General features: G+C 36.2%; 1 protein-coding gene across 1 annotated transcript; it reads right to left on the bottom strand.

Annotated features, from left to right (window-relative positions):
• Nucleotides 1–1786: 1786 nt before the first annotated feature.
• Nucleotides 1787–19031, bottom strand: fgf10b (fibroblast growth factor 10b). The gene is made up of 3 exons (XM_039659133.2): nucleotides 18411–19031; nucleotides 6050–6153; nucleotides 1787–2459 (listed from the first exon to the last, which is right to left on the bottom strand). Exons 1-3 carry the CDS (start codon nucleotides 18703–18705, stop codon nucleotides 2268–2270), a joined length of 591 nt encoding a protein of 196 aa, XP_039515067.1. The 5' UTR covers nucleotides 18706–19031; the 3' UTR covers nucleotides 1787–2267.
• Between the last annotated feature and the right edge of the window lie 6960 nt (nucleotides 19032–25991).

The raw sequence follows: 25991 nt of genomic DNA, 5'->3' as shown, positions 1-25991 counted from the left end.
GTTTGTGTTTACATAATATATTTGTGTGTGCTGTGTATAATTATTTTGTATATATAAATACACACACATGCATGTATATATTTAAGAAAATGTATTATTTATATATAAAATATTTATATTTATATATAATATAGATTATGTATTTATATACAGTATTTACGTGCAAATAATTCTACATGCATGCATATTTATATATACAAAATAATTAAACTTATATATTATGTAAACACAAATTTATATTTTGGATGCGATTAATCGCAATTAATCTTATAATAAATATATAAAATATATCTATACATTTTAATACATCTAAAAAAAAAGAAGGTCAAACTGCTTAAGTTAATCCACTTAAAAAGCCTTTTCTTTACATTTCCATTAACGACTGCTGACAGACAGACGATAACCTTTTTTAACCGGACTGTCAAGACAGATTTGGGTGTGATGTCTGATGACAGAAGGAGTGATTCAGACAGAGAACCTCACACACACACACACACGCTCGGCCAGGCCCCAGACTGAAGCAGCATGACAGAAGGGCCCGGGCCCCTTTAAACCAGGCCTGACCCCCCATAAGGCTTCACCCGAGTCACTGCGAAGAAACCATAACACCCTGTGTTATGGGTCGCTCCACACACACACATTCATTAAGATTCGCCCCGAGTCTTTTTCCACTTGTTTCTTCAAGCTGGATCACATTATAGGAGTGAGCGCCTTTCGCTCCCCCAATTATCCAGAACTATTTAGATAAAAGATAGCAGGATTCAGTTCCCGTTACTGAATGTTTTTTTGTCCGTAAAGGAAACGGAAACAACTGCATTTGCAAGTGGATGCAATAGATAGGTGTGAAACTAAACAAATGATCTGATGGAGTCAAGGAGCGAGTGGAAAATGTAATGGTTGTTTAACTTTGTTTTGTATCAGGTGGGTAAGCCAAACTTCTCTCTGGGCTGTTGCAAGTGTTGTTGAGACCAAACAGCATCCACAAACGTAATGATTTCCAACTGTTATTACGGGAAATTCAATCATATCTTTACCATAAATGGATACATTATTATAACGCAAAAATAAAATAAAATCCCTCACTCTTATTGCTGTAAATGATTTAAATGGAAAATATTTATATTGCATTGATATTTTAGTATTATTTACATACTTTTTTGTAATTTTAATTTCATTTTTAGTCATTTTATTGTATGTGCTTTTGTTATTTTGATTAATTTTTATGTTATGTCATTTATTTGTTCATGCAAACTTTATTTACATGTAAACAATTTTTCATACTTTTAATTTAATTTTTTATTTATTTCCATTTTATTTACTTGTTTTATTATCCATTTTTCGCTTTTATTATTCGTTTTTTTCCATTTTTATTTGTTATTTTTCTGAATTTTCTTTAATGTGCTTTTTTCATTTTCATTCATGTCATTTATTAATTCATGTGATTTTTATTTAATTTTATTTTTTATGTGGAACCCTCATTAGTCCACATCTTTTTTTATCCTAATCATCAAAGTTTTAATTTATTTCCATGAATTTTATTGCCAAGACAACATTTCTCCTTTTCATTTAGTTTATTGTTAATATTTATTACATACATATTAATTGTGTGTGTTGGGGGTCTTAATTTACATTAATTTTGTAATAAATTACTTAAGAAGAGTCTAAAGAGAATTACTAATATGAATAATGGTATTTTTCAATGAAACTATATGCTTAATGAGATATTTACTTTTTGATTTTGATTTTGACACCCAAATTTCCGCTTGTTATTCCTCCAGTCTGGGACGTGAACATGAAACACGGCACAAGCTGCTCTCCAGGAGGATAACAAAATAGATTTTATTTCACAGGAAGAGGTTATCCATTTGATATGCTTTTAATATGTTTTTTTTAGAGTATTTTATTTAAATACAATACAAATAAATAATATAGTTATTTCAAAGCAGTCCAAAACTGAAGATACAAATTCCCCGTATGCTGTACATCCCCACTATCTTTCCCAGTGCGACGCATGTCTATTAGAAATAAATGATCTCAGAAATATAATCCTATTCAGGAGACTCTTGCACACATAATCCACAATAACAGATCACTGGAATAACGCACAATGGAAATGAAACATTCACGAACTTTGCTCTTTTGAGAATATTGACCACTTAATATCAGCTGGCATGAGCATAACGTTATAAAGAAGGAGCAAGCAAAGAGAGGCGCGTGCGGACAAAGTCTCTCTCTCTCTCCATCCCGTCAGCATTGCGTCACAAACGTCACAGCATTATGGGTAAGAAGTGTGTAGCTGTGTTCTTCCTGCGGGTTTTTCTCCCACGCAGAGACTTTCCACGAGCGCTCAGACCTACAAACATCTGTCGTTTCTTGTTCCTCCACACGGCGGACGCGTACGTGTTATACCCGTTCTCCTCGATGCGCTCCTTCAGACGGCAGTTTACACCATAGTTTCTCTGAAATGCAAGAAACAAAGAGTTGATTACATTTCCTGCAAGGAAAACCAGACCATACACTGTAAAAAAATATTGATGGTTTAACTTAAAAAAGTAAGTAACCTGGGTTGCCTTCAAATTTTAAGTTGATTGAACTGGAAAAAGTGAGTTAAAGGATTAGTTCACTTTTGAAAAAACGTTTGCTGATAATTTACTCACCCCTATGTCATCCAAGATGTCCATGTCTTTCTTTCCTCAGTCGAAAATAAATTTAGGTTTTTGAGGAAAACATTCCAGGATTTTTCTCCATATAATGGACTTCAATGGGAACCGGATGGTTCAAGTATCAAAAGACGGTTAATAACTGTTTCAGATGCAGCTTCAAATGTCTTTAAACGACACCAGACGATGAATAAGGGTCTTATCATGCGAAACGATCGGTTATTTCAATGCTTATTCCAAAAATGTAACTTTTCTAAGGACAAATGCTAGCCTTGCTATATTCTCTGAGGCGCGTTTGTAACGTCACATAATACGTAATTACGTTCAAAAGGTCACGGGCGACGTAGCCGAAAGTACAGAATCAAAATCGTCCGACATCGTTGTTTTTCCTTTTAATTCCTTTTTTTGTAAACGGTGTTTGAGTTAGTTTGCACGTTCAACCTATGCGTTCAACTTGTAAACACTGACTCTGTACTTTCGGTTACGTCGCCCTTGACCTTTTGAACGTAATTACGTATTACGTGACGTTGCAAACGCGCCTCACAGAATATAGCAAGGCTAGCATTTGTCCTTAGAAAAGTTACATTTTTGGAATAAGTTTTGAAATAACCGATCGTTTCGCATGATAAGACCCTTATTCATCGTCTGGTGTCGTTTAAAGACATTTGAAGCTGCATCTGAAACAGTTATTAACCGTCTTTTGACACTTGAACCATCCGGTTCCCATTGAAGTCCAATATATGGAGAAAAATCCTGGAATGTTTTCATCAAAAACCTTAATTTCTTTTCGACTGAAGAAAGAAAGACATGGACATCTTGGATGACATGGGGGTGAGTAAATTATCAGCAAAAGTTTTTTCAAAAGTGAACTAATCCTTTAATACAATGAAGTGGATTAATTTAATCATCAGAAACTCAAAATAATAAGTTATCTCAACTAAATAAATTATTATAAAGTTGATTTGACAAAAGAAAATATGTTGTGATAACAAATCTTGAAAATATTCTCACCTCTGACTGAATAACCATTTAAATCTCATTCTCAATCACTCATCGCTTTATCGCACGTGCTTAAAATGCCATTTTCACAAGGTTTAAAATAAATCTCTGATGTCCCCAGAGTGTGTGTGTGTGAAGTTTTAGCACAAAATACCCCACAGATATTTTTATATAGCATGTTAAAGTTGTCACTTTATTAAGGTTTGCAAAAACGCACCGTTTTGTGTCTGGCCCTTTAAATGCAAATGAGCTGCTGCAGAGGGCGGGGCTTCAAGAGGTCTGCGATTTCCTCACGCAGACACACTAAAATGACCGAAACTGTTCTCCCTTTAATGTTAAAACGGAGTCAGAGACTCAAGAAGAAGTGACAACATGTAGAATACGACAGGGCGTCTCTGAATGGTTAGTTGATGAATTTATGCTGCTGATGTGGACTTAACTTTCTTCAATTGGGATATTCTGTCATGTAATCTATAAATCGCTCGTACAGGAACTGTTGTGAGATGCACACGGAGTGACTTTCTATTGCATGTAAGTTTGAGCTGACTCACAAATGGACTCTTGTACAACCACTCTTCCTCTTCTCAACATGGACTGCGTGTTCCCGGGGGCGGGTTTATGTAAATTTTAGGGTTGGTGACGTCACTAACTGGGGAGGAAGCTTGTGTAGTCCCTACCAGCCGTTTGTTGTAGTCCTTTTCTTTAAAAGCAAATGAAGAGTTCAGATGCAAAAGCCTCTAAGTGCCATTTGAAATTTTCTTCTAAAATGATCATTTTTATCAAGCTTGTATATTTAAGTTCAGTAATTTCACTTAAATGGCAATGATAATTACCTATTAATTGTTATTTAAGTGAAATTACTGAACTTAAATATACAAGTTTGACAAAAATGGTCATTTTAGAAGAAAATTTCAAATGGCATTTAGAGGCTTTTGCATCTGAACTCTTCAAATATCTTTGCTTTGAACTTTGAACGTTGTAACTTTGATAATGTCGTTTATGCTCAAACAGCAACATTACACACTAACTTAAGTTAGAAAAGTGAAATCATACCCCTTTAAGTTTATCACATATGTTAAAGATAATGTGTTTATTGCATTGAATACTAAAATAAGTGAGCTATTTGTACATTCTCCCTCAAAAAAGCATTGGCTGCATCTTAAATCGCATACTTCCCCACTATATAGTAGGTGAAAAACAGTAGTATACGAATTGAATTCGCGTCTGAATTCGCAAGTGTTCATAGTTCAGAGTAGGCAAAAAGTACCCGGATGACCTTCTACTTCTGGCAAGATTATTTTGGATATGGACACTTTACTATCACATGAGGCCAAGGGAGAGGATTTTGGAATGACAGTGAAGTAACTGACGCTGTGGGTCACATGATAATGACAGCATGGCGGATGTAGTACGTCCAGATTCCATTCATACTACACACACTGACATACTATACTTTTTAGTGGTCGTGAAGTAATTACTTACTCAAAATAAGTATCTACTCAAGAGAGTGTGGACGCAGCCTTTGACCTGTCTGACACAGCAACACTGACTCAACCAATGGTGTGAGTTTGGGGCGGGGCTACTTGTCTGTTTGACCAATGACATACAGTGCTGCAGAAATTACACACAAGACCTTATTTTTCAGCGGGTACAGCCTAGGGGTTTTCAAAGATATGGTGATTCCTTTGTAGAACTCCTAAAATATAAGTTATATATTCTCATGTATAAAGCCCTATTTATACTGGGATGAATATCAATAATAATAGTTTCAAATATTATATTTATATACAATAGAAATGTAACAGAAACGTCAACTATGTAAATAAACTGTCTGACAATATAATTAAATAATTTAATGATAATTAATAAATTCAATTAATTTAATTTAATTATAAAAATAATTAAAGTATTAATTAATAGTCTAATTTATTTTGTTAATTTAATTGTTTTTATTTATTTTATTAAATTTGTATAATGTTTTATAATTTATAATTATTATTTTTATTTAATTAAATTTTATTCTATTTTGTTCATTTAATATTTTTAATTTATTTTATTATTTTTTTGTTTTAAATTTTTATTTTTTATTATTTATTTATTTATTTCGATTTTTTTATTTTATCGTTTTTATTTGTTTTAGTTAATTTTAATTGTATTAATTTTAATTTTTTATTCAATTCAGTTTTATTTTATTTATTTTATTGTTTTTTATTTATTTTATAATTTTTAATTTTATTTATTTTATTTTAATTTTATTTTTTTATTAAATTGAATTAAATTAAATTTTATTTTATTTTACAACAGCACCCTTGAGTCTCCCTACAGATTCCCATAACCCCATAGTTTTAACTCCAGGTGTATTTTGAGGAGATTTGGTGCAGGACACTCACCGCCCCGTACAGTTCTCCTCTCTTACTGAGGGCCAGGTAAAGGTTACTGCCGAGACCTTTGACGGCAACGATCCCAACATCCACTGACGTGATCTCCAAAATACCTGAAACACACAACACATTACCAGTTAATACAGAGGCTATCATGTGACACTGAGCAAAGTCTGCTTAAATGAGTTTTTATACTATACTATAGGTTTAATTTGAACTATTTTAAAACCACGTTTAGTTTTAGCTCAGTTTTAGCTTAGAACAACCTTGAATTGAGACTCTTGCACGAGGAAACACTCGTCACCTTTTCTTCGGCATTTGTAAAAACATTTAAATTATTCAGTTTTTGCTTTAAAGCCTCAAATGGGGAACAAACCAAAGGATGTGTGCATCTGCGTGTTTCTGTGAAGAGGTCAGAGGGGAAATTACAGTTTTGTTTGACCTTTGCTCACTGGCAGGTTTTAATTCAGTTGTCAACACACACACACACACACACTGACACTGGTTATCAGACTGTGATAACCCCAGTGGCAGCGAGTGTGAACCCTGGGGCTGTAGTCGCGGGGGGTTTGTGCGGCTGCTCTTTGATCAGAGTAAAAGTGTGGAAAGATGCTTCTATCATGACAGTTGTGCTGCCCAAACACACACACACACACACACACACACTGGGTGTGCACACGATACATGCTTCCTCAGTTCAGATACACAGATCTAAAAACACTGGTCACTTTATCCACCGATGGAGTCTGTGTGGCACTGGGTTGTGTTACATGTGATCGGTTGGCGCATCACTATCAGTCTATAATTGTGTTTTTCTTAATTGTGGATATCAGTTTGATTAGGCTGATGCTGATGGATGCAGATCATCAGAGGAAAATCAACTCTGTCCTGCAACTTTGTTTTGTTTATATCCACTTTTACTGAATAATACGGAATTAATGAATAATGATTGAATTTATCTTTTAAATATGACAGATAAAATGAACATTGAATATAATAAATACACACACACACACACACATATACAATTGTAATTTATAATATTCAATATCCATTTTATCCGTCATATATATTTAAATAATATATATTCAGCATTTATGCATTTATTTTGGGGGAAATCAGAGGTCTAACTATGAAAATGAAATGAAGGAATTTTAGAGAAATATATATTATGAAATTATACAATGTCATATTGTCATAATCTGATGATATAATCTCTAATCATATGTCAGGATTTCTCCATTTGTTCTCCCTTTAATCCCCCTGATGTTTTTGAGAAACAATTGAGATATTAAAGAGTGATTATTTTTGATAAGCAGTTATCCGTTTTCAACTGTATATTGTCTAATTTCACCTGTGTTGTTTCATACATAAAATTATAGAACTGTGGTGGGTTTAAAACCTTTTATTTATTTATTTGCAATCAATTGGTTTTCGGCCATAACATAACATAAAAAAAAAAAATTCAAACAGCAATATCAGACAACATTTATTTAATGCGAGCGAGCGAATATGTCCACAGGTAGCGTTTGCACTTATCTATCCGTGTGTGTGTGTGTGTGTGTGTGTGTGTGTGTGAAGTGGCTCCATTGGGGTCTCGGGTTGCAGGTATCAAGTGAGCCGGTAAAACTATCTGAGTGCTCTGTGTCCTCTCAGCGCTGGGATGAAAGCATGAAAGGAAGGAATGATACAGACAGGATGACAGTGAGACGGATTAGAGAAGCTTCAATGATCAGTGATCAAAGATGAGAGCGACACCAAAAAGCTGAATGAAGATCCCACACACACACACACGTTTACTTAGCTCACTAAATGGGGAGATTCCACAGGCGTAATGGTTTTTATACTGTACAAACTGCATATTATCTCCCTCACACTAACCCGACTCCTAAACCTACCCATCACACAAAACTTTCTGCATTTTAACAATTTAAAACTTTAATTACTTTATTTTTATAGCAGATTTGCAAATGAGGACGTCCCTTTTGGAGATTTTGTCAGGCTTTGGTCACCTCTGGGTACAAATTTATCCCCAAAATATACACTGTAAAATGAATTTGCTTTATCTAATCAATAAAATTGTGGCAACAGATTACAAGCAATATTATTTATTAAATTGAACAAATTAGAATTGAGTAATAGTTAATCAAATTAACATTCTAATTAATTCTAATTTGTACAATTTAATTAATAATATTGCTTGTAATATGTTGCCACAATTTTATTGATTAGATAAAGCATATTCTTTTTTTCAGTGTAGAATCCCTACAAGTCAAAAAAGTTGACTAGGCTGATGCTTAAATACGTGCTAAAATTTTTTATAAATTGTGGTTACATATGACGTGCTTTACTTTTTTATGGAGGATTTTGAGAGGAGAGCAAAATGAATGTCAATCATACCAGGGTTTTTATCTAACTAAAATTAAAAGCATATGATAACTGAAATAAAATGTATAAAACATTTTGTTTCAGCTAGTCGGCATGGAAACTTTTCTCAGTTTCATTTACATTTAATTTAAATAACTAAAACTGAAATAAAAATGAATAAAAAAGCCGTCAAAATGTAAAAAAAAAACAAACAATCAAATTGGGAAGCGTAAAAATAGAAATGAATGGGAACAATTAATAAAAACTATAATAGGCTATCTCAATAACACTGCATCATAATGTTTAAAAAGCATCCCAACATTCCTGTCCGAAATGTACCACTGTAAAAAAAAATAAAAATAAAAAATCTGTTAAATTTACGGGAAAAAGTCTGGCAGCTGTGGTTACCAGAGTTTTCCTGTTAAAAATACGGTAGCAGCATTTTAGGTTTTACAGACTTTTAACCGTATTTAATTTTACAGCAATAAACCGTATTTCATTATCTGATATAATGTTAATTTACTGACCTTTTGAAGTATTAATATCTGTTTTGTTCAATTGCAATACACTGACAGCCAACAATCTCAGCAATCATGAGAGTCACATGATCAATCGAGGCTCATCATGCAATAAGTGTTAATTTAACAATATTAAATGTAACATAAAACCCGAATGTACATAACTGATTAGAAAAAAAGTAAGAAAATTATGCAGTTATTTAAAAAAAAAATACATTAAATGTGAAGTGTCACACAGGGAATTGTGAGAATGTCAATTTACATTTTTTCACTGTAAATTACACAATGACTTGTTCTTTTTCACTTCCAAAAACTGTAAATTTAACGGTATTTTTACAGTAAAATTACATTAAATGTACAATTATATATATCACAGTTATTTACCGTATATAGTAGGCTACGGAAACTTTCTGTTAACCAATTAACATAACAGTTTTTCACTGTAGCATTTTTATAGCCTATCATGATCATTTTTACAGTGTATCCATAAAATCAGAGGGAAAAGATAGCACCTAACCCTGGTTGTAACCCTAAACTTGACATAAACTGTAAACTTTTCCCTCAAATCTGATTGGCTGATTGGAATCAATAGGATCAACAAAGCTGAAGTCTTGGAGTTGCAGACTAGTTAGAGAAGAAGCTCAAATGCAACAGTTTTTGAATTGGTCCCTATTTATTTCCCATACCTCAATTTGTGCAATTTCACAGTTTTGATGACTGCACTATTATACTAAAATGAACAAAAACAGCACTAACTTCTACACAGAGCCTCACTTTGAAGATGGGAGAACAAGCAATTACAGTAAATGTGTTTGTAATCCCACCTCCATTGAACGCATACGATTACGGACCAAACAAACACCTGCGAGAGCGACCAAACGCGAGTTCGCCATCAGAGTCAGCACATGTCGAGCATTTCTTTACAGTCTATGGTCGAGCAGTCAACTTTAAACTGGGTCCATCTGTCTTTGCACGCTGTTGTTTTTCCTCGCGCGTCATGCTCTGCTGCACGTTACTAAACGCCGCGTCTTTGGCTAGCATTTGTTTGCGCAGACGTGCATTTTCCACAGCGCTCTGCCAAAACTGGGACGACGATGATGGTGCCTAAAAGAAGCAGTTGTATTTTCTGAGATTACAAAACAGCATTGCATCATGTCTATTTGTCAGTGATATGGAGGCGCTTGCGTTGGTTTTATTGTGTTGGTGGAGTTGTGAAGGCATCTGTGGCACACATGGCAGCGATCTCGCACCGTACTGGTGGTCTCCTGCACTTCCGGCTAATGCCTGAAGCGTCCCGACTGCTTCCTGAGACGACTACACTGAGGATGTTTGAGGACATGATAGCAGACGCAACAAATATTTAGTCTTTAGACAAAATGAATACACAACTGGGCTAAATAAGTCCTTCAAAGAAAGCGCAGTATTCAATAAAACATGTAAATGAACATAAAATATAAGTTGAAAAAACAACAACAAAAACATGGTATTTCTACACAACTCCAATGCAGTCCAAAACACATCTTATTACCAGGTGTAAAGGGGACCTTAGTAACTTGGAAGTTGATCTAATGTTTTGATAGCGTTACAACTGCACTTTATACTTTAGATGGTATTCAAAAGTCACTATTGGTAACACTTTATTTTGATGGTAGGCTAAGTAGGCTAACGTTGCACCAATTCATATCAACTGACTCTCATTAAAGTATTAGTTGACTGTCTGCTTAATATCTGCTAACACTTTACTGACCATATACTACATGTCAACTTATTCTACTAACCCTAATCCCTTATTCTACAAAATACCCTTACAGTCTACTAATGAGAGTTAGTTGACATATAGCTGCAACATTACTTAATGTCAAAATAATGTCTAAAGGGAACCATTAAAATAAAGTGTAACCCTAACGTTCCCATTATACTTTCAAAATGATAAAATTCGCTTAATGTTTTCTCCAACATTCACATAAACAAGAAAAAAACGCCTTTGAAACAAATATTCAGTAAACATCACTGTCTGTTTGTTTTGCTAATTGGCCTAGTTAGCATGAGCCCTTATTAGCATCAAACCCAGTTCCAGTCAGGCAGACAGCAGACTTTTGCTTTATCAAACAGGATCAGGATACACGTGGGACAGCTTTACACTGGAATCCACATAAAAGCTTATAAATCTGTTGGAGTCTCTCACAAGGACATAACAGACGCTGAGTTAAACACCCCCACTGCGCTATAATCATCAGTCTGATTCAATTTCACAAGACTTTTACGTACAATTCAATTTGCCATATCAATGTAGGGCACGTCATGATTTTGGCAAGTTAGACGCGTACCTGGGTCTATATATTTGGAACAACATTCCTGTCCGTAAAAATAATCCTAAACATATCCCTACCCCTTAAAGTCCCTGTAAAGGCAATTCTACAAAAAAGTTCTAAACGCATTATAAATGTTGCATATGTAACATATTACAAAGACTGTGAACTGTGAAGTACTGAAATGTGGAGTTAGACCATTAGGCTGTGTGTCCACCAAAGCGTTTTTAGCCAGCTGAAAATCTAGCTCTGCTGAAGACGACCTGCTTTGGGCGCTTGAGAGCGTTTTGGCAGTGCAGCGTTTTTCCGTTGAGACGTTTCGTTGCTATGATACAGAATATCCGCAGCGGTTTGAATGTTGTGACAGTTGGTCGGTGTGGTATTAGTCCCGCCCCTCCTCCAATGTGATTGGATGGCTGGGTAAAAAGTGACAGTGATGAGCGCTGCGTTTTATCCAAAGTTGAACATTTTTCAACTCCCAGCGACCAGCTTCAGCGTGAAAAAAACGCTCAGCGCCTCGGTACAATCATGGCGTTTAAAAAAACGCGGCGCTCCCATTGAAAACAATTGAAAACATAAGCCAGGCACGTGGAAAAACGCTTTGGTGGACACACGGCCTAACAGGACTGACAGTCACACGCGGTTGAGCGGCGAACGCGAATGTGCTCTATTGTTATGGGAGAGATGAGATCAGCAAAATGCATCATCAAATAGGGGCTTGTCCAGGAGCTCATGGGCTTCAGTACGTCATCGAGCCCTGTTTTAGCCCCGCCCAAAAAATCCGTAAAATTGCAATGGTGAAAAACTGTTTAAGGCCGTGTGTCCATTAAACATTAATTTTACAGCATTAAATGTAACAAAAAACCCTAATGTACATAACTGATTAGAGAAAAAAAAAAACACATTCAACAAAAATACATAAAATGTGAGTTTTTTTCACTGTAAATTATACAATGAGTCCTTTTTCACTTTCAAAAACTGTAATTATATTTTAAAGTAAAATTATTTTACAGTAAAATACAGTAAGGTATTTTATAGTAATATTTTACAGCAAAATACAGTAAGGTATTTTACAGTAAAATTACATGAAATGTATCATGAGATCTATCACAATTATTTACTGTATACAGTATAGTATGGAAACTTTCTAGTATGGAAACTAGTATGTAAATACTACTTTACAGTATGGAAACTAGTATGCAAGTTATATTTTACAGTAAAATCATTTTATAGTAAAATACAGTAAGGTATTTTATAGTAAAATTACAGTAAGGTGTTTTATAGTAATATTTTACAGTAAAATATTTTACAGTAAAATTACATGAAATGTACCATGAGATCTATCACAATTATTTACCGTATATAGTATGGAAACTTTCCGTTAACCAATTGACAGTTTTGCACTATAGCATTTTTACCGTTAAAATCACGATTATTTTTTACAGTGGACCCCAAACTTTTGAATGGTAGTGTACATCTTTCTTTCTTTTTTTTACACTTTTGTTGTGATATTTCTTTTAGCATTACATTACTCTAATGACCTGCATCTAATATGGAAAATAAGTTTTTGACTTGAGCTGTTCTGCATCATAGTCATCATCGGAATGATGTCACACCCCTCACAGACCCTTTGTTTCTGTTTTTCCCAGCTAACGGTGTCTTTTCAAACGCGTGACATCATTCAGAAGCACCTCAAAGGCCAGTGTTTCCCAAATCATGTCTTGCCTCAGGACAGCATCACTACTGCAGTATCCATTTCCACCAACACTGGATCTGTGCTGGAAAGACTAGTGTAATTTCACCCGCGGAGGATTATTCTTTTGTCGGAGGCCATTGCTGAACGTGAAAGACGCTCACCTTTGATGTGTCGCTGGTGATATTCATGAAACTCTAACAGTAGCCGCTCTGTTTCTCACTCGGACGTATCCGCGAAGTTCAGGGTGCACTACATGTGTGTTGATCAAATATGTTCAAAATATGTCAAAATGTACAATCTTACAGCAGTGAAAGAAAAGCCCAAGCTTTTATCAACCATTAAAAAAAAAAATCCAAAATCCAATTTCAAATGGCATTACTTTAAACTTTCTATTCATCAAAGAATTTTTCTATTTGTTACAATTTCTGCAGAAATATTAAGCAGGACTGTTTTCAAGGTTTTGAGTTTAAATGGATGATTTCTGTAGGATCATGTGACTCTGAAGACTGGAGTAATGATGCTGAAAATTAAGTGCAAAAAAATTCAAATAGAAAACTTATTGTAATAATATTTCACAATATTGCTGTTTTTACTGTATTTTTGGTCAAATTAATGCGGCATTGATGAGCATAAGAGTCTTTAAAAGAGAAATTTTTTTCAAACTTTGAAAAGTATCGTTTCCTGCTTCTCAAATAGTTCAACAGTGAATCAGATTTGCTCAAGATACTAAACCTGCGATCAAAAGTCAGAGATCTCAATATGAATTCAAATCAAATTCAGCTGAGGGCTAAAGAGGGCACAACGCTGTACTTTACTGTGTGTCAACAATTGTTTCATTTGTGTCTATTTTTACTTCTAGGATAAACATCTGAGATGAAGTCGATATCTTCGAGCAGTAACACTGTCCTCTGGGATTACATGTTGATCACTGTCACATTTGTTTTGCTCGTTCTCACCATCAAGAAACCTTAACCGAATGTGATGTTTCAGTCTCTCATGAGGCTCTTTAGGGCTAGTTAAAGTTGAGAGCAGTTAAGTGAGAACATGTGTATTACTGCTGCTGTTTCCAACATATGTACACACACACACACACACACACAGAGTAACATGTGTCACCCTTAGACATAAGAGCAAGCAGCTGTGCTGTACACCGCTTAAATTAGCTACTCTCTTATGAATAAATGAGTTGTGAAATTTAAAAGGACAGCACATAACTTTTGCGAGATACATGTATGCTTATTAGTTAAACACTTAAAAACACATAAAACTAGAGCTTACTCATGCAAAACGTGCTGCCACAATGCTGAGCTGTTCCATGTGCTTGATAGTGCACTGCTGATGTACTAAGTGATTGCTACGGTGATCTGAGTGATTGTTAGGGGGTTGCCATGATATTCTGAGTGGTTGCTATGTTCTGAGTGATTATTAGGGGGTTGCTATGATGTTCTGAGTGATTGTTAGGGGGTATGATGCTCTGAGTGGTTGCTATGTTCTGAGTGATTATTAGGGGGTTGCTATGATGTTCTGAGTGATTGTTAAGGGGTTGCTATGATGCTCTGAGTGGTTGCTATGTTCTGAGTGATTATTAGGGGGTTGCTATGATGTTCTGAGTGATTGCTAGGTGGTTGCTATGTTCTGAGTGATTGTTAGGGGGTTGCTATGATGTTCTGAGTGGTTGCTATGTTCTGAGTGATTGTTAGGGGGTTGCTATGATGTTCTGAGTGGTTACTATGTTCTGAGTGATTGTTAGGGGGTTGCTATGATGTTCTGAGTGATTGTTAGGGGGTTGCTATGATGTTCTGAGTGATTGTTAGGGGGTTGCTATGATGCTCTGAGTGGTTGCTATGTTCTGAGTGATTGTTAGGGGGTTGCTATGATGTTGTGAGTGGTTGCTATGTTCTGAGTGATTGTTAGGGGGTTGCTATGATGTTCTGAGTGGTTGCTATGTTCTGAGTGATTGTTAGGGGGTTGCTATGATGTTCTGAGTGATTGTTAGGGGGTTGCTATGATGTTCTGAGTGGTTGCTATGTTTTGAGTGATTGTTAGGGGGTTGCTATGATGTTCTGAGTGGTTGCTATGTTCTGAGTGATTGTTAGGGGGTTGCTATGATGTTCTGAGTGGTTGCTATGTTCTGAGTGATTGTTAGGGGGTTGCCATGATATTCTGAGTGGTTGCTATGTTCTGAGTGATTGTTAGGGGGTTGCTATGATGTTCTGAGTGGTTGCTATGTTCTGAGTGATTGTTAGGGGGTTGCTATGATGTTCTGAGTGGTTGCTATGTTCTGAGTGATTGTTAGGGGGTTGCTATGATGTTCTGAGTGATTGTTAGGGGGTTGCTATGATGTTCTGAGTGGTTGCTATGTTTTGAGTGATTGTTAGGGGGTTGCTATGATATTCTGAGTGGTTGCTTTGTTCTGAGTGATTGTTAGGGGGTTGCTATGATGTTCTGAGTGGTTGCTATGTTCTGAGTGATTGTTAGGGGGTTGCTATGATGTTCTGAGTGGTTGCTATGTTCTAAGTGATTGTTAGGGGGTTGCCATGATATTCTGAGTGGTTGCTATTATCTGAGTGATTGTTAGGGGGTTGCTGTGATGTTCTGAATGATTGCTAGGTGGTTGCTATGTTCAGAGTGATTGTTAGGGTGTTGGTAGGATGTTCTGAGTGATTGCTAGGTGGTTGCTATATTCTGCGTGATTGTTAGGGGGTGCTAGGATGTTCTTAGTGGTTGCTACTGCTAGGTGGTAGCTATGTTCTGAGTGATTGTTATGTGATTTCTAGAATGTCCTGAGTGGTTGCTAGGTGGTTGCTATGTTCTGAGTGATTGTTAGGGGGTTGCTAGGATGTTCTGAGTGATTGCTATGTTCTGAGTGATTATTAGGGGGTTGCTATGATGTTCTAAGTGGTTGCTGGGTGGTTGCTATGATGTTCTGAGTGGTTGCTAGGAGGTTCAATGTTCTTAGTGATTTCGGGGGTTGCTAGGATGTTCGAAGTCGTTGCTAGGATGTTCTGAGTACTTGTTAGGAAGTTCTATGTGGGTGGACAACTGGTTACAATTGCATTCTGAACGGTTGCTGGGTGTTTACTATGATGTTAAGAGTGGTATCTAGGTAGTTGCAATTGTGTTCTGAGTGGTTGCTAGGATGTTCTGGGTGGTTGTCATTTTGAATTTTATCATCCAGCAAGAGAAAATAGTCTGATCACCTAATGATTGCTGATGTTTCAATTCACAGCTTGGTGTGGATTTGTGTATTCTGGTTGAGTGTTTTGTGTCTGTTGTTTTATCACAGATGAGGCTATCAGAAGGAAACTGACATGTGCATACACACACACACACACACTCACAAGTCTGACAGACATTTCCTCTCAACACCTGATCACCTCTGAGGGCTTGATTACATGTTTACACAGTCAGATGTCACAGTGATGTCTGATGCTACACAAACACACATTGCCCTCTAACAGGGACAACTCAAACACCCGGGACATTTCCATTCTGATCTCTAATGACCTAAAACATTACAATTAAAGAGTGCACTTTCTTAAAAGTGTTTTTTTACAGAAGAAGCTAAGGAGTTTCTGTCAAGATATGTTATTTATATCAACCTTTTATTGCCCAAGACACTCCTTTATGTTTCATTTAAAGAGATAGTTCACCCAAAAATTTTAATTCTGTCATTACTCACCCTCATGTCGTTCCAAACCCGTAAGACTTTCGTTCATCTTCGGAACACAAATGAAGATCTTTTTGAAGAAATCTGAGAGCTTTCTGTCCCTCCATTGCTATAGACAACTGACAGTTTGACGCTTTAAAAAGTTCATAAGGAGATTGTTAAACTAACCCATATGAATAGTCATAAGTTAAAGAGCTGTACATCAGCCCATGGAAAAATTTGATGAGAAATATTTAAGATCTCAGACTTTTGATGGCAGTCAGTGGTATCTTGTACACTTTGAGACATTGTGGAGATCTCTTCTGAAACTCAAGAGGAAACTCACAGGAGAAACAATTGAAATCTTAAAAAGAAAGTTTGACTATAGAAGCACGAAAACAACCACACGCTTCTGAAGGAAGAGATGTCAGTGTGAGACACACCACACAGAGAGGAAACAGGAAGACCCTTATCTGCACATGGGCTCCATATGAGCAATGGCTAATTAACTTGTTCTTTGTAAAACACCAAAAACATATTTTGCATTTTACTGATGGGCTCATAATACATGAAACGAACCAAAAACTATATCTAATCCCAGACACTTGACTCTATTATGGACATATAGCCATGAAAGTACAAGCGTAACCCTTGATCACATTATAAGGGATGTGTTTCCTCTGCTGCGTCAGGGGAAACATTTACGGCAATATGTGAGTTAATTGCTCTCAGATTTCTGGGTGTCAGCAGGACACAATTACGCATTTAAAAGTTTATTACAGCCAATAGCACCATTCTTTAATGGACCATTTATTGTGTTTGTTTTATTAGAGCAGCTAATTTCATTTATGGGGTTTAAATATTAGTATTATTATTCTTGTGTGGTTCATTAAGATTTCACATCAGGTGTTTTGCTTATGTCTACAAATTTGTTAACAATTTCATGAAAAACGTAATTAACAAATATTTCAGCATAATAATTCAACATTCACCTAGAAATGTCATAAAACTTTTGATTCATAAGTGAATGCATTGCGGTAATCTAAATACAATTTCATTTAATGATAAAAGTATTTAGCTATAGCGTGTTATAATATTGTTATTCATAAACTTTATGAAACTTTATAAATAAATCGGGATTTTAAAAGTCATTTCATGTCACAATATTGAATATTTTTTAATCAAGAAACACTTCATAATAACTTCCCTAAATAGAACTAACATTATTGTAATATATACACACACATTCAACTTTATTTCATATTTTTTAAGAATTGCCTATCAATAGCCAACTGATCTGAAGCTGTATATTAGGCAATTAATGAATTTATTCTAAATGGGTTTAAATTTACTATACCAAATTAATTTAATTCTTATTATTATTATAAATTCACATTATAGCAGAATAAATATTAAGTTTATAACTTCCATAAGATTATTGTAGCCTATTCAAACATTTAAAATGTATTTTAAAACTATGCCTTAAACCTGAATAATAGCTATTCTCTTAAGACTAGTTGAAGTACAAATAGGCTAATAATGTTCACAGAGACGTTATTAAATTTCACGACGTTTTTATTGGGCCATTAGAGACGTTGTTAAATTTCACATCACGATGTTTTTGTTTGGCCATTAGCGACGTTCAAACATTTTTTAAATGTATTTTAAAACTATAAACTGTGCCTTTAAACCTGAATAATAGCTATTCTCTTAACAGACTAGTTGATGTACAAATTAAAATGTTCACACAGAGATTTCACATCACGATGTTTTTGTTTGGCCATTAGCGACGTGATTGTGAATAAAGCGCGCGTATTCTGAGGTAACTCACTGTAGGGATCGTCTTTTCTCTTGGTGCCGTTGACTCTCCCGTCTTTCCCGATCCTAAGGAAGAACTTCTGGAAGGAGAAGAGTTTCCTCTGGCGCACGTCTCCCTGGAGGTGCACGTAACTGCGCACATGCCGTCCTGAGGTGGAGGTGGATGAGGATGAAGATGAAGAGTTGTCGACCCTGAGCTCCCTCTGCACGGCACATGCGCGGCCACAGCTGACGGAGACCGCGAGAAGATACACGACACACACCGACCAGCATGCAGACACACTCTTACTCACTGTCCATCTCCTCATGGTACTCCTCCTGAAACATGCTGCTCAGTGAACGTGCATGGATGCCTCTCGCTCCAGAGAACTCCACATAAGACCAATGAAGAAACCATCAAACCATGAAGTGAGCTGCAAGTCTGTGAAGCTTCTGATGGTGAGCTAGAGCACTTTAGTAATCCCATTTGGGAACCATTATCACTGGAAAACTCATCCTCCTGTGTTTCCAGGGAATGAATGCACGTCAAAACGACCTCCTGATCTCCTGTCTCCTGATGTGATCTCCAACCTCCAGGATGGTCTTAGAAAAGCTGCTGTCTCTCTCTCGGTTCCTCACCCCTCCCTAGTCCTGTCTGTCATTCTACGTCCCTGCCTCCATTCTCACACTCGGCCCCTCCTCGCTGAATTCCCAAGGTGCAGGGTTTGTCTGATAGGGCTTTTGTGAATGGCTGTTATCTGGAGCTCTTTGATAGTGGACTAGGAAAAGAGCACAGACGCTTGAAAAGATGAACAAACCCAACCAGAGGCCACTCTTGATTGGTCCCATCTGACGATAAGAAGCTTTTGGTTTGATAAAGTTTGGGAATCATCATGTTTTGTTTTTTTCCTTTCGCCGTGGATCATGTCCCTTTCACCTCCTCGTATGATATCCCGAGGCATCTGAACAGTCAAGACATCGGTTTTGTCTGTTACACATTACATGTCATTATTATTCTGCGGAACAGGTTTATGAATTTATTACTTTATCAGAGCCACGGGCATTGAATTTAGAATCAAAAACAAGCGATCGAGTTTTTGACAAAAAGTCAATTACATTATGTACTGTATAACCAATGATATAATAATGAAAAGGACTATAACTTTTTTTTTCTGCTTCACTTTCTTAATTTATTTCACTTCGACAAAAATCTGACAAATATCTTCTTTAAAACAAGACCAATTTTACGTCTATATTCAAACCAACCATTTAAGTTCGAAATGTGCACAAGATGTTTTTAAGAATAACCACGCTGCTCTTGTCCACACAGTGACGGTTCAAAGTGAGCGTGCTTTAAAAAACAACATAAAAACAGCATAAACTTGACATATAACACTCACTGATTTAAGAGCTTCGGCAGAGAGAAACATTTACTGTAAATGTTGGTCTGTTTCATACAAGCTATTATGACTTTAAACGAAAAGTAACTGATGGCAATCGTTTCCAACAGTGTTGGTGGAAACACATTACAAGTAATCCGATTACTTTTTCAAGTAAGTAGTAAACTAATGCATTATTTTTAAATGCGAGAACAAAAATATCAGAGCAGATTCAGTATTCCTCAAAATAAATAAAAAGCCACTTTTTTGTTATTAAACAAGAAAGCTCAGCCCAGGTGAGATTGAGAATAATGCAACACATTACTTTCCATAAAAAGTAACTAACACAATAAGTTACTTTTTAGGGAGTAACACAATATTGGAAGACACTTTAAAAAAGTAACTTTCCCCAACAATGCAAGTTATGAACAACTTTTATGCTGTTTTTGGACTTTTTTAAACATATGAATTGGCAAAAAATGAAAAAAAAAAAGTAAATAATGATAATCGTTTTCAGGTAAACTATTAATTTATCATCTAAAATGAGCTCAATGTTCTATTGCCTTTCTATCTATTGCTCTGTAATCTCTTAAAAACAAGAATTAAACTCTTTTCCAGAGTGGAAAAGTTGTGTGATTTCTACACGGGTCGCATTGATCTCACCCAACAGCTTTTTATGGAGTATTGATGAACTGAAATATGTTGTGTTTTGGTTTATCTGCTCAAACGTCACTATCTTATCTGCATTTCCTGTTCCCCCCCCCCTAAAAGCCTTTGCTGGATTCTTCACTGGAAATGAGGTTGACTTGTTCCCCTTCTTGCCATCACACCAATAATGTGTTTATTTTTTCTTGAAATATGCAATAAAAAAAAGTCATAGTGCCGTAAACCAGTCACACATTCCTGCATTTTAACATGCAGTGAGTGTGTGTAACATCCTTCACTTTTTGTGAGGCTTTGTTTTGGTAACCCAAGGATAAAACTCAAATAAAGTCCAATGCCGTATGCAATCTTACAGTCATGGATTTGATTTGAAAAACGTGCAATAGTCAGTGCAATTGAAATGTGGCCTATCCCATCTCCTTTTTCGGGCCACATGTAATATAAGGAAGATTTAGAGGACTTTATCTAGGAAGCTAGAGTTTTATCTTTCTCTGTGCTCTGGATTTTAACGGTTAGATTTATCTAAGTAGATCTATATCACGGTAATGCCCCGCAAATCCAAGCGTAGAGTTAGAAACTGCGGTTACTCGAGTTCCAGTGGGAGAATTACATCAAATAAGAGCATACAAAGAACATTGAATGACAGTACAACATGTCTGTTTTATGACATAGCTAAAAAAGTAAATACATAGTAGTGGCCAAAAGACAAAAGGAGTGGAAAATTAACATCTTAAAGGGACACTCCACTTTTTTTTTGGAAATAGGCTCATTTTACAACTCCCCCAGAGTTAAACAGTTGAGTTTTACTGTTTTGGAATCCATTCAGCCGATTTTCTGATATTTAGAAGAATATCAGTAACCAGACAGTTTCTGGTCCCATTGACTTCCATAGTAGGAAAAAATATACTATGGAAGTCAATGAGACCAGAAACTGTCTGGTTACTGATATTCTTCTAAATAGCAGAAAATCGGCTGAATGGATTCCAAAACGGTAAAACCCAACTGTTTAATTCTGGGGGAGTTGTAAAATGAGCCTATTTCCAAAAGAAAGTGGAGTATCCCTTTAAGCCTTTATTTAAATATTATTAAAAGTAAACATTTCCTCAACAAGACATGATTTAAATGGGACATGGAATGCAAAATTCACCTTTAAATTGTTTTTGGATTTGAAAAATACATCCAGTATTTGTTGGCGCCGCATCATCAGACTGGCGGAGGAATCTGCCGTATTAGCTTAGCTCCTCCCCTTGAGTGAGCTGTACTCAGTCCGCCATGTTTGTTTATCTCCTCGCCAGAGCATTTAAAGGGATACTTCAGCAGATACTTCAGGATTTAACATTAAGCTTTGTATTAGTAGAAAACCTGTAGTATTTTTGAATTACCATTCTTTCCACCCTCATATCCCCCTGGGACAAGAGATTTATGTATTTTTTTGTCTGGAAAAAATCCTCAGATGACACAAAAATCGTCATTTTGCATCATCCAATGATTTTTTTGTCCAGAGGCTAAAGACTACAGTCAGTAGTAAGGTCTGTCCCGCATGTTCTCAACCCGCCCATAGAGGGCGATCTCACTCACAGAATGAACACATAGTGTCGGCCATCTTGTTTTGGAAGCTAAGCTAGCAGGCTCTTGTTCTGTGGAGAAAGCTGAGTAGTAGGGGTTACCACCCTCTTTTTCACGGACATGTCCGGCCGTCGATGTCCGGGATTCAGCTTTTGCTTTCTGCCGTCGCCATTCATTGTTGACATGCACAGCTTTTGTTTCAATCTAACTGAATTCACTCCGATTGGTGAATCTGAATATAGTGTTTACATGAACGCTAAACAAGTGATCGGTTGATGTGCGTTTTAACAGAAAATTCCCGCTCCTCCGTGAGAGATACGAGACCGGTGCGTCTCACAGGTGTCGCTCATCGTAATCACGCCACCGGCCTCGCGTCGTTCTCCCGCGGCCCTCACTCGTCCCGCTCGCCACAGTACTTTAACTGTAAATAAATTGTTTTTTAAACGAGTGAGCATAATGACTCTGGCCTCTAATGGCTTTTTCCAGAATTCAAACCCCTTCCATCAGGTCGACATTTTTGTATCTAAAGGTTTAGAACCGCTATAAAAACTATTTTGTTCCTTTGGCTACAATTTACTCACCCCCATGTCAGTGAGTAAATTATCAGCAAAAGTTTTTTTTAAAGTGAACTACTCCTTTAAGGTGTAGCATAAACAGTCAAGTTATACACCAAAGTTTAAAACTTAGAGTTAGGTCATTTGAATCTGGCTCTGAAATCTCTCTCTTTGAACGCTGTTCGTTTTGGTCCATTCCGGCCCTGAGCAGTTTTGCCAGTCACTAAATGTAAATATTTGATGAGGCGTGTGTCCACTGAAGGTGTCGGGGTGTCGGTTTTCAGTGATGGTTTCTTGTTTTCCTGCTTCTGGACATGCAATCATTGATCAGTTGACCTGAACTTACATCATCTGTGAACCAACAGATATAAAACAAACTCATCCTAACCCAAATCAGCCTGTAAACTCTCTAATTTAACACTGAATTGAACCTGTTGACTCAACAAGCGCAGTGTGGTCATGATATTGCAGTGCGTGATCCGCCACTATCCGGTCCAAGGTGTAAAGCTAGACAAGTTGTTCTAGTTAACTAATATTATGGAGTGATCTGCTTTTAGTTTAATCAGAACCATTGAATCAGGTCTCTCGCTTTGACTGGATGTCTGAATTATTTAGCGCTACATAGAAAAGGGAAGTCCCACGCTGCTATTCAAGAGTCGTATCTCTTTATTCGGACCTCTTTTGCTGGAAGCACATTACGGTAATTATATAACTGAGCTATGAAGCTTACTATGAAGTGCATGAAATCTAGGGCACTAACATGGTGTGATGGCTGACAAATGTGATCGTTCTGTGACCTAGCTGACAGTGCTGTGGTGCCAAGTGGGTTTCAAGTTATAAGGGATAGAAGAACCTGCCAAATCTGGCCTAATTTAACCCGACCTCTGTAATGGATCCTGATTCGGCATGGTTTGGATTGCAGAGTCACCTCTTCCCATTTTACGGTGACCTGAAAAAGTGTTGGTAAAGAACAAACAGTGGGTTAGTGGCAGGCTACATTTATAGTGTACTAAGTTTCTTAATACCACAATATTTCTGCATGTCCTGTCTAAACATCTAGACGTTAAGAGTTACCAATACGTTGGGACCAAAGGTCTGAAAACACACCAAATTTGTATTTAGGCCATGGACATGTTGTTTAAAAGTAATTGGATTGGATCAAATCTTGAAAATGGGTCGTTCAAAAGAAACGGATTAATTACAAAAAACAATTGTTTTTTTTTTTCTGGATCAAACCATCAGCGAGTTCTTCAAAACCTTCCAAAAAACATCCTGATCCCACACTGTAAAAAAAATCTTTTCATGATTAGCAATCACAACATTTTTTCTTTTATCAAATCAACTTAAATAATTTATTTAGTTCAGATAACATATAATTTTGAGTTTCTGATGATTAAATCATTCTCCTTCATTTTATCAACTCACTTTTTCCATTTCAATGAACTTCAAATTTTAAATTAAAATTTTATTTTATTTTTTTTACAGTGCGCAGCACACGGGTAAAAGGTATCCCAATCTGAATTTATGTAATTAAAAATGCAGTAATATTGTGAAATATCATACAATTTTAAATTACAGTATTCTATTTGAATACACTTACATTACATAAAATGTGATCTGTGATCAAAGCTGTATTTTCAGCATCATTTCTCCAGTCGACAGTGTCACATGATCCTTCAGAAATCATTCCTTTAATTAAAAAAAAATTCTTATAATTATCAACAGTTGTGCTGCCTAATATTTTTTTATTCTTTGATGAATAGAAAGTTCAAAATAACACCATTTAATTGAAATAATATATTTATAACATCATATCCACAATATCCCTTTTATTTAATTAATAATTTAGAATTATAATTTACAAATTAACATTTTTTAGAAAATATTTTCAACACTGAATAATAAAAGTACACTAACTTGTTCAAAATGACCAAATTTATATTATAAGTCAGTACATCATCAATACTTCTTCCTAAACGTGTTTTTGTTACTCTGATTGCGTATACGTCTCACTCCTCAGTGTCTCGTCATATCCGTAAACAGAGTAAAATTGCTCGGCTACTTTGACGTGTGTGTGGTGTGAGAGTGGCAGAGGTACATGGAGCTCAGGTGAATCTAAAAAAAATATATTTTTATTGTGACACGGCACACCTGTATTTCATATTTTCCTAACATCTTGTACCTTAACATGGTGTCACATGGATGAATAATCATATGCAAATGATATGCAGATGAAGATATACATATTTAAACTAGGCGTTGTAATCTCCATATATGGTTATTTCGGGTTGGAGACGCATGTGCACACAATCTTCGGCTTACTGGGATTTATAAAGTGAATTCTGCGCAGGTTCTGGCGTACGAACGGTTTTATAAATCTGAATATTTTGGCGTACCCCATTTGGCTTTCGGGCGCACGTACACTTTTAGTAAGGATCCTACGCACAGTTTTATGAATGAGACCTCTGGACTTTAAAAAGGTCTTAAAACATGTTGTTGCCCACAGTAGCTTTTACAGAACTGCCAGAGGGTCAAGCAAATGAATGGAAATATTAAAGGGTTAGTTCACCCAAAAATGAAAATTCTGTCAGTATTTACTCACCCTCATGTTGTTCCAAACCCGTAAGACCTTCGTTCATCTTCGGAACACAAATTAAGATATTTAAGATATTAAGATCGCTCCTGCATACAATCCATAGGCTTCTTGAGGGAATGACTCTTGCTGTCCTCGAAAAGTCATTAAAGACATCGTTAAAATAGTCCAAGTGACTACAGGGGCTCAATCTTAAGTTTATCAAACAACGAGAATAGTTTTGTGCGCAAAAAACAACAACAAAAATAACGACTTTATTTCAACTATTCACTTCCTTCTCCATGAGCCTGTAGTCAGTTAACGTAGTGTGATTGCGTAGAGCTACGACACACGTAGGCTCACTATTGGCCGACGCTGGTCATGTGTGTGTGATGCGTGTGACGTACAATAACAGAAGCTTACGCTATTAAACTAGTAACCTGACTCGCGCAGAGGGAGAAATAAACGAATAGTTGAAATAAAGTCGTTATTTTTGTTGTTTTTTTTGCGCACAAAAGTGTTCTCGTCATTTGATAAACTTATTAATTGAGCCCCTGTAGTCACTTGGACTATTTTAACGATGTCTTTAATGACTTTTCGATGCCAGCAAGAGTCATTCCCTCAAGAAGCCTATGGACTGTATGCAGGAGCGATCTTAATATCTTAAATATCTTAATTTGTGTTCCGAAGATGAACGAAGGTCTTACGGGGTTGGAACAACATGAGGGTGAGTAAATACTGACAGAATTTTCATTTTTGGGTGAACTAACCCTTTAAGGCTATTAGGCCAGCTCGCTAGTCACTAGATTTGGGAACAGAGCTTGGATCTCAGAATGATCTGAAAGCAATCAGGCAAATCATCAAACAACAGACGAAAGATC

The sequence above is a fragment of the Pimephales promelas genome, chromosome 4, assembly GCF_988280905.1.
Source record: "Pimephales promelas chromosome 4, fPimPro1.hap1.1, whole genome shotgun sequence".
NCBI classification, from domain to species: domain Eukaryota; kingdom Metazoa; phylum Chordata; class Actinopteri; order Cypriniformes; family Leuciscidae; genus Pimephales; species Pimephales promelas.
The sequence above is the reverse complement of the archived record's forward strand: the minus strand, read 5'-3'. Positions and strand labels throughout refer to the sequence as shown.

Bases quoted from the DNA above. Each gene is read 5' to 3' on its own strand.
- fgf10b (XM_039659133.2), bottom strand. From the start codon at position 18,705: ATGAGGAGATGGACAGTGAGTAAGAGTGTGTCTGCATGCTGGTCGGTG. The intron at 6,154-18,410 runs GTGAGTTACCTC...TGTGTGTTTCAG, and splicing joins GAGAAAAGACGATCCCTACA to GTATTTTGGAGATCACGTCA. The intron at 2,460-6,049 runs GTGAGTGTCCTG...CTTGCATTTCAG, and splicing joins GAGGAGAACTGTACGGGGCG to AGAAACTATGGTGTAAACTG.